This window comes from Poecilia mexicana, unplaced genomic scaffold (assembly GCF_051168715.1).
Source record: "Poecilia mexicana isolate PSO_F unplaced genomic scaffold, ASM5116871v1 scaffold_3, whole genome shotgun sequence".
NCBI lineage: Eukaryota > Metazoa > Chordata > Actinopteri > Cyprinodontiformes > Poeciliidae > Poecilia > Poecilia mexicana.
This window is the reverse complement of record NW_028263372.1, coordinates 27,774,232-27,786,501: the sequence shown is the minus strand read 5'-3', so window position 1 is coordinate 27,786,501 and position 12,270 is coordinate 27,774,232. Positions and strand designations below refer to the sequence as shown.

At 36.9% G+C, this 12,270-nt stretch overlaps 2 protein-coding genes across 2 annotated transcripts; one reads left to right on the top strand and one right to left on the bottom strand.

The window, feature by feature from the left end:
- Positions 1 to 1,749: 1,749 nt before the first annotated feature.
- On the bottom strand, positions 1,750 to 4,902 carry tmed3 (transmembrane p24 trafficking protein 3). Its single transcript, XM_015008328.2, has 3 exons — positions 4,665 to 4,902; positions 3,808 to 4,053; positions 1,750 to 2,928 (listed from the first exon to the last, which is right to left on the bottom strand). The coding sequence occupies exons 1-3, from the start codon at positions 4,806 to 4,808 to the stop codon at positions 2,695 to 2,697; spliced, it is 624 nt and encodes a 207-aa protein (XP_014863814.1). The 5' UTR covers positions 4,809 to 4,902; the 3' UTR covers positions 1,750 to 2,694.
- Positions 4,903 to 6,344: 1,442 nt separating this feature from the next.
- Positions 6,345 to 11,252, top strand: LOC106930649 (retinol dehydrogenase 13-like). The gene is made up of 7 exons (XM_015008325.2): positions 6,345 to 6,599; positions 6,920 to 7,060; positions 8,137 to 8,328; positions 8,416 to 8,577; positions 8,664 to 8,780; positions 8,877 to 9,081; positions 9,267 to 11,252. The coding sequence occupies exons 1-7, from the start codon at positions 6,524 to 6,526 to the stop codon at positions 9,361 to 9,363; spliced, it is 990 nt and encodes a 329-aa protein (XP_014863811.2). The 5' UTR covers positions 6,345 to 6,523; the 3' UTR covers positions 9,364 to 11,252.
- Positions 11,253 to 12,270: the final 1,018 nt, after the last annotated feature.

The window sequence follows — 12,270 nt, the reverse complement described above, 5'->3', positions numbered from 1 at the left end:
GGACTCTACGCATGCAGATGGTGTGGCTTAGGTCGAGGCATGTGCAGCTTTTAGGAACATACTCCAGAATACTATTCACTGACAAACAGGAAAATGTTGAAAAAGTATGAAAACTTTTCCAAGACGAATTTGGCCAGTTTTTCTTATGTGCCAAGAATTTATTGAGACAAACTTGAGCGCTACTGTCACTATAAGCTGTGTCTGACTGTAAATGGTGAGGTTTCTTATATATATTTTTTTTTATTGAAGAAATGTTTCTTTGGTCTGCTGTTTCAGTTAAAAACTGCAGCATTACTACACTGAAATGTTCTGGAAATGGACTAGCTTCATTTTTTGCAGCCAGCTGTAGTTAACATCTCTGTTATGGTAGTTAATTTTATGTTATGTTGTGTTCACATTTCGGTAAGGTTTCACAACTTTGAAGTTATCACAAAACAAGTCAACTAAGACATTTATAAAATGTAATCAGTGATGTTGGGGTATTTCTGTCAGCTTCATTGCGTTGTTGTGACTGTTTTTGTGTGTGTACATTTTTCAGTGGGTGGGGAGGCAGCTCTGGGGGACACATTTTGCACCCTTGGTGTGAAACATTGCTGGGACTGGAAGGGTCAGCCAGGGGTGGACAGTAAATTTCAACCTGGTGTAAAACTGCAAGAAAAAAAAAAAACCTGAACAAATAACTCGAGGAATTAAGCAAAATTGTTTTCTTGGAGTAATATAGTCCAAATATGATTTTAGTAAAATCATGATTTTCAACAGTTGTAAATGTTTCTTCATATCCATCTGTGATAAACTGATGACTGACAAAACTTACTCAAACCTAATGTCCAATAAGACAGCACCAATGTCAAATTTAAGTCCAAGACTATATGGGTAGTTATATTTTAACTTAATTGAGAACATTGCAGTCCTTAGAACGCGTGATAAGCTTGTTGGACAGATGAGCTGGGTGTTTTTCACACCTCAGGCAGAGTAAACACGTCTTCCTACTACCAGTACTTGCTCACACTTTTGTGCTGCCATGTTTTTACAAGTTCTCCAGTCACACAGCTGCCTCTGACATGGGAATGAACATGTTCAGCTCCCTGTGACCTGTCTTAAAAAAAATGATTGGGCTTCAAGGAAATACTTGAATCTTCTAGCAAAAACTAAAATTTAAAGCCTTTAAACAGCCCCTTCCCTCTTCCAAACACAAGAAAAAAATACTTCAGCATTCCAGTCAGGGTTTCATTATTTGAATTTTATGACACTGCTCCTTGGTTTTAACATTGAAAATATCAATAAGCCTACCTGTATAATAAAGGTAATGTTTCAAAAATAATTTTCTATAATCCTGTTAAAAGTATGACCAGTCATGGTGCTGAAACGTCCAGTCAATCTATTTTAACAATTAAAAAATATTCAATGAAATGTTTTGACAGCCAGTGCAAACAAAAAAAGTTACCAAAAAATCTTAAAATTGTTTGCTTCCTAAATTTAAATTTTTAGTCAAATGAAACTGCAAACCCTCTTCTGATTTTACCAGAATGTCTAAAGATAGGCTTTTTAATTTAACTTCACAGGAAATCAAACAAAAATATTTTAAAAGGCACCCATTTCCCAAAAAGAATAAGACTGATGTGCAAAATCTGTATTTATCTGTAGACTAGAGACATGAAATGACCAAGTATGTCCTGAAATAAAAATAGTAGTTAAGAAGTGAAAAACATGAAATTAAATATACAAAAAATAATAATAATAATTAAAGGCTCCTTCTGAGAATTTTAATAAACAGCTTTGGCACCTTTAATCTCAAAACAGTTTGTGTTCCCAGCTCAATATGACAGACAAGCCATGTTTGGTTACTTTTTGTTCTTTGCATGACAAACAAAAACATACAAATCAAGCAGTTGAAACTAGACAAACATTTAAATACAATTAATAAGCATCACAACAACATAAAAAACAATACATCTAAAAGACAATGTGACATCATCTCAAAGCTTGTTACAACACTGAACACAAATAGATAAGGGTGCACCGATAAATTGGCCTTAATTTCTTGCATTTTGGTTGCGAAACCAATCTTATCAACCTCTGCAAACGTCTGAAAATCAACTCCTGTCTTGTTTTGCTCTGTCATGAGACAGGACTGACAGACCTGTCCATCAGATCACACCTGCACATGTGTGACTGGTAGCAGTCACCCTACTGTTGCCAACTTAGAGACTTGCTATCTTTAGTGATTTATCAGACAAAAAAATAAATAAAAAAATCTGAATCATCAGGCCAGGCTTTGGAAATATCAGTGATTTGGCCAGAAAACTGCAATAGGTGCACCCCGACAAAATTAAGATCACAGATTAAAACAATCACTACTGACATTCACAATCTTTCTTTGGTTTTTATTCATTTTCCACGTTTTTAACAGAATCTGGCTGCGGGGTGAAACTTTGACAATAATCATGTCTCACTTCTATTAAAAGACAACATAAGAACTATACTTTAAAAAAACTACTGTGGTAATTTTTTGCTTGTTAACAAAAAGTTATTCAAGTTTGAGGATTGTATTTGAGCAGTCAGGAAAAAAAAAAAAAAAAAAAAAAAAAACTATTGAATCCAGTTAACAGGAAAAAATCCTACTTTATGTGCTTATGGCCAAATGCAAGCTGGCACTTGAAAAATGTTCATGCCCATGGAAGATCAAGATGACTATTAAGTGGTGGCTGCCACAGAGCCCTTTCTCTCACTAAAGAAGCTCTTTAGAAGCATCACTTGACCAACACCGATGACGAACAATAGAACAGTTTCTCCGATTGACCAGTACGTCACCCGCTCAAACAGGTGCTCTGCCTTTGTGCGGTCCTGGGCTTCTCTTAGCCTGTACCATGTCTGCGAGTCAGCCACCACCTTCAAGACTTCATGAATGGCAACACAGGACGACTCCAACTGAAAGCAAGACATGGACATAAGGATCAGAATAAAAGCAATACATTCACTATAGGAAATTGCTTACACAGCAATATTAAGGCAATTTCTAAAACTCTTAAGATATATGTTCCTGCAATGGAGGAAAACAAAAAAAGACTGGTCTCTGACTAAAAATAAGAATATCAATTCTTACTCTTAAGATTTGAGAAATCTAAACTTAAGTCAAAGCCAGCAGAAATGACACCCAATGATTTCCAAATTTGATACTGGATATTTTCTCCCTAAATAAAGAACTTACAAATGCAGCCCTTTTGGGTGCTTCTATTGTTAAATAATGATGCCCAAGTCTTTATGAGACCTGCAAAGATTTAACACTCAAAGTTGTACAAAACTACTCGGTTTCTACTAATTTGTTGGAGTGTTTTGAAATAATAACAAGCTCCTTAAACAGTACAACATCACCATATAAGCAGTGGAAGAAAGTGTTAAAATACTACTGAAACGCATCGAAATAACTCTGTCTCCACCTAGTGGAGTTCTTCTAAAGTGTCCCACTGCTGAACCCAGTCCGTTTTAACCCAGTCCGTTTTAACCCAGCTGCTGCATAAGCCATCAAATCATAGTCGATCAAAGTGTTTTGAACAGTAGTCACAGTGTTTAACATGAAACTGAACAGATTGTTAATAGAGCAAATGGAGACCTCATGTGTGTAACATATTTTGAAAAATGTATATTGTGTAAATTGTGTAAGGTAAATGTAATAATATTTATTCATTTTGTGTCCATTAAATTGACTCTTATTTTTTCTGACCCCAGTGATCTCTGACTCAGTCCTATTAAAAATGTAAATATTAGTCTTCTAGGACAGTTTCCAAGCACCAAGAACCCCAGACCTACCTGAGTCAACGCTGTACTCCCGCTCATTTTATCCAGGAGAGGTTGCTCCTCTCCGTGCCGGAAGTCCATGTACACAATTTTGTGCGTGAAAGTGGAAAACTCATTGCTGAAGCAGACCTTGTAGACTCCCTCCATGGCCGTGGTGTGAGAGAAGCTGTCATACTGCTTTTTCCTTTCATTGTACAGGACGTTGTCGTGGGGATCAGTGACAAAGCAGTCCACGTCATAGTTCCCCCCTGAAATAACCTGAAACATGTAAACAATGGTTTACAAAACCTGTCAACAATAACATATTTACAGTGCTGCCAGTCCCAGTTCACTCGGGTACATCAACTAGAATAGTTTTCTGCTATGGCAATCGTTTCCCCTTCAAATTCCAACAAAATGCTGTGGCCATTAAGCAGCAAAGCTCCATGAGGGCCCATTCGTTTGATTCAGGTGTGAACCAGGGAAACAAAACAAAAAACACACATGACACCAGTTCTTCAGGAATGAGTCTGGCCTATTTTTCCCATTTTAAAAGATAATCCAAAAGTCTGTTATTTGGAAGTAAAATACAAGGAAAGACAGCATGTGAAGAGCGAGGATCGTGAAGCCAGTAAAAGCTTACAACATTTAGGAAATGTTCAAAAATACATGCCCAAACTTGGAAGATCAAAGTTTATGTAGAGAATTTTACGTCTAGACTTTTTAATTGAATGCCCCGTTTACAGTTCATGTTAGAAACGCCTCTGCCTATAACATATGTTTGTAGCACTCAACAATACTTTAAGTAATGCAGATAAGATTTTAATACTTTTTTTTTCACTTTTAAAAAACGACTTTTTAAAATACAAGAAGCTCGGGAGGTAACTCACTTGGAAGTCTATGTCAAACTTCACATCTTTGTATAACTCCTCATAGAAGCACTGCTTATCGTTGTCAGGGAGTTCAAACGTGAGCTCCGTCCCAAAAACCAAAGCCACATGCAGCAGAAAGCAGCTTAGTCCCAGCCGGAGCATGGCGAAAATTAAATTAAAGCGCAGAAGACTAAAGAAGTGCTGTTTGCAAATGACGGCGACAGAGGAAAAGCTCTGACGTGGCGCCACCTCGAAGAACTTCCGGGAACCGGTTTGCTTATTTACTTATATTTGTTGTTGCTTGTTTGTTTGTTTGTTTGTTTGTTTTTTAAAAATAACGTTATTAAGTAATTCTTAGCAAAACTTTATAAAGAATAAATCTTTTCAGAGATAAATTAAAGCCTTTGGTCCACAAGACAACTCCCAAATTTGACTGCATTTTCACGACTCACCTTTCAAAATAAAAGCACAACATGGCCCGATTGAACTCTTTTCTAAATTATTAAATTCAAACAAACATTAAACTTATATTGGCGCAATTGTTTGTAATTCGATCATATAATTGGAATCCAGTGATAAGCAACAATACTTAAAATAAAAAAGTGATTTGAGTTTATTTTTACTATAATCTTTTAGTTTAGTTTGTTTAGCTTACTTTACTTATTTCAAACATTCACATTCAAACACACTGATACTTGTTTGAAAAGGAGAAGTAGAAACTCTTTTGATCCTACCTCATTTTTTTACGTCTGTTATTTTCTAATTGCGCAACAGCAATAGCAAATGGTTTGATTTTCTGTTATTTAAAACGTCAACTCACTAGCAGAGAGTAGCGAAAGTAACGAAAACTCTATGTCTCCATGGATACAGCGCGTCAGAAAAATGACGTACTGTTCGCTTCAGCTTTGCCACCCAGAACATCTTTGAGGGATGAGAGCAGAAACAGCGCCTCCTACAGTCACGCGATGATGTTGGTCCAAGAATTAGATTCCTGTCCAGGAATACAGAGGAAAAAAAATCCACTACATCAGATGTGAAAAACAACAACAAAAAAAGAAGTTATTTATTGTTTATTTCAAAATACAAAATGTGAAATTTAAATATGTGTCATTTGTTGCTTAAAAACCGAGGAAATTTTTCAGCTTGATTATATTTTTGCTTAATATTTAATGTTTAAAAACACAAAATCTCTTGCTTGGAGAAACAAAAAAAAATGTCCATATTTTAAGATCCAATTCTGCTGCCATTATAATCTGTCAAAGTGAGGTTTGATTCAATAATTCCAATTTATTAACAGCTTTTCAGCTTTTCTGACAGAAAACACACAAAAAAGTTTGGATTTGTTTTGTGCAAATTGATACTTCTCCAAAGCAAGATATGCTCTGGGCAAATCAGATCAATCTTATTTTCCTCTTATCTGAATATAGTCCCCTTGCTCAGAAACAATGGTTTCAGAACTTCAACCACAAGGAACATTTTAGCCGAAGTGAGATGATAGAACTCTTTAAAGTTTCACACAGTTCATGAAATATAAGGCTAGTAGTATTTTTGTCTTCCTCTGCTACTTCAAAGCTGCAAGGCATAAATACTTTTGCACCAAAAATGTGTCCATATTATTTGGTGTCTTATTCTGAAAATCCCATCCAAACGCCCTCAGCGCCCTTTTTCCCGTTCATAAGTACTCATTACGTAATACCCTATAGTTCAACGCGAAGTAAGAGCACTGTGATAAAGAACGGGAAACCGCAACTTTTTTCATGGTTTGACATAATTCGCTTCCAGAGAATTTAAAGTTAATGTTAAGAAATTGTTTTAAGTTCAATTTTGCATCAGTTATAATTTTCCACAGCTTTTAGTTTCCTATAGGTTCTTGAAATATGCAGAATTACGCAGATGTTCTGAAGGACTTCGTGGAGAAGCACAGTACGGGTCTCACAGTCGCTGCTGTTGCAGGTAAGTCTTTTGCATATGCTTTTTTTGGACGTGTTTTGAAACATTTGGTGATTTCTGAAATGTTTAAAGCAGAAAGGGCATCTTTCAGAATGCACACTAGGAGGTTTAATGTCAAAGTAAACTGTACTTTGGACCCACAACAGTTCATGCCCCTCTATTCTGTCATGACAGAGACAATCATTGTAATCTTACTACAGTTGTTATCAAAGAAGTCAAATATCTACTAGGATGAGTGTAGTAATTTATCACTAATTAAGACATACCAAACCACATGCAGACTCTACAGAGTCTTTTGTTAACACTTTTCCCCCTTCTGATAGGAATAGGGATTCTAGGTTTGCGAAGATGGATGGCAGGAGGGGTTTGTCGGAGCAAGGCCAGGCTGGATGGCAAGACAGTCCTGATTACAGGAGCAAACACTGGGATTGGGAAAGTGACAGCCATGGATATGGCTCAGAGAGGTGAGATGTTCTGTGGAGAGGAGGAAGGGTTTTTGGGTTTATTTGATTTCTTTGACGACACACCAAAGCATAGATGGAAATCACAATACTTTTGGTGGGGTTACAGAGTTAGTTAATATCTTATCTGCAGTAATAACTTACTTGGCCTCTTGATTTCATAGAATTTCAGCTCAGCTGGACTCAGACTAAAGATAACAGTAAATCTGGGAGGGTCTAGGACTCCACCTAATCTCAAAAAGCATCATAAGAGATTATTCAAATGCTATTTTATGATCCTTTAAGCTGTACTCACATCTATATTGGATAGGTATTTGGACAGAAAACATATACTGAGAAAATATCATGAAGCAATAAGAGTAGCTTTCTGACATAAAAGTAAAGATGCATAAACTGAAAATATGTCTATATTGTCATATACTATTAGATTAATAGAATAAAGAATCCCAGTGCCTCCTACCTCCATTCATGCAGCTGATCATCAGCTTCTCTGGAACCATCCGATGCAAATGTAAGGGTGGTCTCTGACTGTAGTCTTTGAGTTGCGCAACCTTGAAATGGGCCCCTTCTGTAACAGACCTAAATCAAATGGCTGACTTATCTTTTTAGCCTGTCATCAATTTCTGTGGAGGAGGAGCAACAAGTCATTTATTTGGATCAGATTCAGCTTCACAGTCTCAAAAAAGAGTAATAGACATGGTTTTCTTTTCAGCCAGGATTATTTCTTCATGTGTATAAGGAAACAGTGTAGTACTCTTGTTCAGCCAGCTGGATAGCAGCACAGAGTCACAGGTGGGGAAGGGCCAGCATTGCATCATTCTAGACTCCATCCACACAGTATATTCTGGTTAGTCTAGCAATTTGTTTAGCATCTCACTGGAGAGCCTTTAAACTACTGACAAATACACAGAAGTTTTGAAATCAACCAACTGATTAAAATCTTTGATATACTTTCTCATTAGTAACCATCATATCAGGTAACACTCATAATCCTGCAAAAAGTAGTGGCAGTGCAAGCACACAGACCTATCTACAGCTGAGTGTTGCTATTAAATAATTTTATTATGTTTTTTGACAAGGTGCCAGAGTGATCATGGCCTGCAGAGACATTCCCAAAGCCTACAGTGCAGCAGATGAAATTCGTCAAAAGACTGGGAACAACAACCTTTTGGTAAAGAAGCTGGACCTTGCTTCACTGAAGTCTGTCAGGGAGCTCGCTAAGTACGTCCAAGAGAATGAGGAACGTCTGGACATCCTCATTAACAATGCAGGTCTGTGGCACTTCTTCCTTTGTTCTTCCTTCAGCAGACTGGTAGTTTAGTTCCATAAATTTCATTGTTGTTTTCCTTATCATCAAGGTATTATGATGTGTCCTAAGTGGCAGACGGAAGATGGTTTTGAAATGCAGATCGGTGTCAACCACTTGGGGCATTTTCTCCTCACCAATTCTCTTCTTGACCTGTTGAAGAAATCAGCTCCAAGTCGTGTTGTTGTTGTTTCAAGCGTTGCACACGTTACAGGTAAAATGGAGCTACTACGGAGTTTTACTGACCTATTTTCTGCATATACTATAATTCATTGAACCAAAAAAACTTGTATATTGCAGGTCGCATTCACTTCGATGACATTAACCTAGACAGAAACTACGATAATTTGGTAAGCTATCGGCAAAGCAAGCTGGCAAACATTCTCTTTGCCAGGGAATTGGCTGCAAGACTGAAAGGTACACATTCAGTGCGCCCCTGTTTTCGCATCGTGAAAACACACTAATTGTTTTTTCATGTTGTGACTAAAACTTTATATGACGGGTTCTTTTTAGGCACCGGTGTGACAGTGTACAGTCTTCACCCTGGACTGATTCGCACTGAGTTAGGTCGCCACCTGTTCCCTCACTGGTCTTGGTGGAAGAGGACGATGGCCTCAGTCCTGATGATGTTTGTTAAAAGTCCCTGGGAAGGAGCCCAAACCAGCATCTACTGTGCTGTGGAGGAGAGTCTGGCAAACGAGAGCGGCCTCTACTATAGGCAAGTGCAAGTGAACACGGATTTTGATTATCAGTAACTTTTGGGGAAATCTGCTCTAACTTAGTTGAATATCTTTGTAGCAACACCTTTTGTTTCTGTCTTTTTGCACTGTAAAAAAAAAGGATAAAATTCTGCTGACATTTTCTTGAATTTTTTTTTCTTTATGTTTTTTTCCCTCTGTACAGCGACTGTGCTCGCAAAAAGCCTGCAGCTCCAGCTCTAGATGACGCTGCTGCCAAAAGGTTGTGGGACCTCAGTGCCTCCATGGTTGGTCTTTCCTAAACATGGCCTCCTCACTTCAGCAACCATTTCCTTCCAGTGGAGTTGGTAACCCTGTTTACACGGGAGTACAAAGAGCTTCAATTTAATATAATTTTTTAATCACAAATGGGTATTTCATTAATTAAGACTTTTCACATGCTTGTATTTCAAAGCACTTAAATGTTTTCAGCACAATTATTTGCACTATATACTCTTATTCCAGTGAAGTAACACTTGCTATAAAGAGGTGCTAAGCTTTATTTTTATATCGCAAACAATTTATATAAGCATGATTTTTTTTTTCTTTAATTGTACTAGAGGTGTAAGAATACACGTGTTCTTGCCAAACAGTGACAGTCTGATGTTTGCGCTCAGATTAATCAGTTGCAGGCCATCACAGGTCTTGTGGACAAGAGGATGGACATAAGGCTTTTTTTTACAATCTGTTTAATACCAAAAGAAAACATTAGTCAATGAAAAATGTTAGTTAAAGCAGTTCAAGTGTTAGACATGTGGCTGTTTCAATCAAACATCCATCAAATTTAGGCTCCTCAAACGGCTGTAGGCGACAAATTAAAACAGCAAAAAAGTATGAAAACTTTAGAAAAATCAACCATTGTTCCACAGATTAGAGATGGATAGTTCTGTGAACTACTTCAGAAGAGTTTGTAAGGTAGTAAATTGTCATCACCGGATTTCTTCCTTCTAGTCGCTGGAGAGTCCTGCAGCAACAAAGCAAAGCTCAGCTAGCTTTTCCACTCCACAAATATCCACGGTACTCACCTGTTTTGCTAATGTTATCATATCACGTCAAAAAGAAACCGTTGCACACATTAAAGCTGTTTGATTAACAAGATAAGGGTGTGTAAGTAAAGGACACTGATGTAGTTTAAGAAGCAAAAGATTTTAACAAGACAGAAGCTTGGAGACTTATTTTATGTAATCAAAAATATTTTATTCTGTTGTGATAAAGCAACAGTGAGCAGCAAGTGGTTCATTTATGGAAACTCAGACAGCCATTTATGAATATATGAATGAAGAACTTTACCCAGTATTTTAGGGTATTTATCATGATGACTCTAAAAAGCATTTGAAAATGTGTCAGCCTGAAATCTTGCATAATCACCTGATATCAAAAATGCCACTTTACTCCACAAATTTCACTAAATCCTGCTACTATGATGCTACAGTGCATGACATTTGCACATTTTAAGATAAATGCATGATTTAGTTATGCCTCTGTAGAAATATCAGCGGAAAATAACTTCAAATAGTGACAGCCATGTGTTTGCAAAATAAAGCTATCAGTTATGCCTTATCTTTCCATGTACTTTTACACCCCTATTTATCACTTAATCTTCTAATTAACCCATTATATAGATGATTGTGGATGATTTCACAAAGCAATATTTTTAACAATGTAAATTCACAGCAAAGCCACAGATTTTCAAGAATGCACAAGAAACAATTAAGGCTTAAAAACGTTTATTGATGATATTTTACGAAAGAAGACAACTTTTATTTTCATATTCAGTTCTATGCCAGCTCAAGAAGTAAAAAAAAAAAAAAGTGAAACAAGAGGTTTTCTGTAAAGGAAATGGCTCTTGACCCGTGACGACAGCTCTTGGAGGATTGTTGCACTTTTAGAAGAGATGAGATCCTGAGAATGTAAACGCCTCTGGGGCGCAGAACAGATTGGAAGAAGAAATGCAACCAAGAGGATTGCACAGCTCACCCTAACACGAGATAATGTTTGTGATGCTAAGACAAGGCTGTTTTTTTTTTTTTTTATTCCTTTAATCTAAAGATTTTCTGTGTATGATAGTGGTAACTGAACTCACAAGGTGCCAAGTGTACAATATGAAGCGACCAGCAGTGTAATATTCTCACTAATAAAAGTCCAAAGAAAAGAGGCATTTTTGTGTCAGTTTGTAGATCACAAATGCAAAGACATTCTCAGTTTTTGTCAAAATCGTGTATTTGAATCAGGCTATTCTAATTTTGTTTTATGTTTTTTAAGCTGGATCCTAAACTATATCATATATATTTGGGTATTTAAACAAAGGAAAATTAAGTTCAAATGATCAATGAAAATGAAAGAAATGTTTGGAATTATTACTGATCTGATAACTAATGCTTTAATTTGAAAGTAATGGTTTTTCTGACTCAAATTTGCAGTTAAATTAGCCAACGGCATATTTATATGTTGCTACTGTTCATACATAACAATTACTATAAAGCAGGTTTATTTGTATGTGATCTCTTCCTCTCTTTGTGTATCGGTTTTAATTCTACTGTAACTTAAATATGGAAATCACACATGTTGGCCAATTGGTGTCAATGCAACAATGCAGTATAATTACTCACCTAATCATGCATTCCACTTTCTGCTTATGATTTCCGTGACAAAGAGTTGTGTCGGCCATGCTGTATCATGTCAGGCTGTTTGCTTTCTGGCTTGGGAATTTCATGCTCAGAAATCTATCAGTTGAGCTCCTTAAATCATTTCGAAAAGTTTCCCAAAGACTGATTTAGACACAAAGGGTTTTAATGTGTAAACATTTAAATTAACTGTAAAGGTTAGCATGTTGATTTGCCTTTATTCATTACGTAGCAGTTTTAAGTGAATAATCCACAAATGGCTCCACAAGCTAAGACGGCTGTCCAGAACCAGCAACCTGTAGTGAATGTCAGGCACATGCCCTTATCAGTTCTCCGTCCAACGGATACAGAATATATAGCTGGGCTGGAAAAGTGATAAGGAGATGTGAGTGACCACAGCACAACAACAGCATCTGTTTCTCTATGTCATAGTGACATGAAGGGTCTGTTGTCTCTAGGATGAAAGGAGTTAAAACTTCAAAGTTTTCAGTAGTCCGACCACAGGTTTTCCAAAATCCACCTTCCCTGTCGTCCGAGCCCCAACCT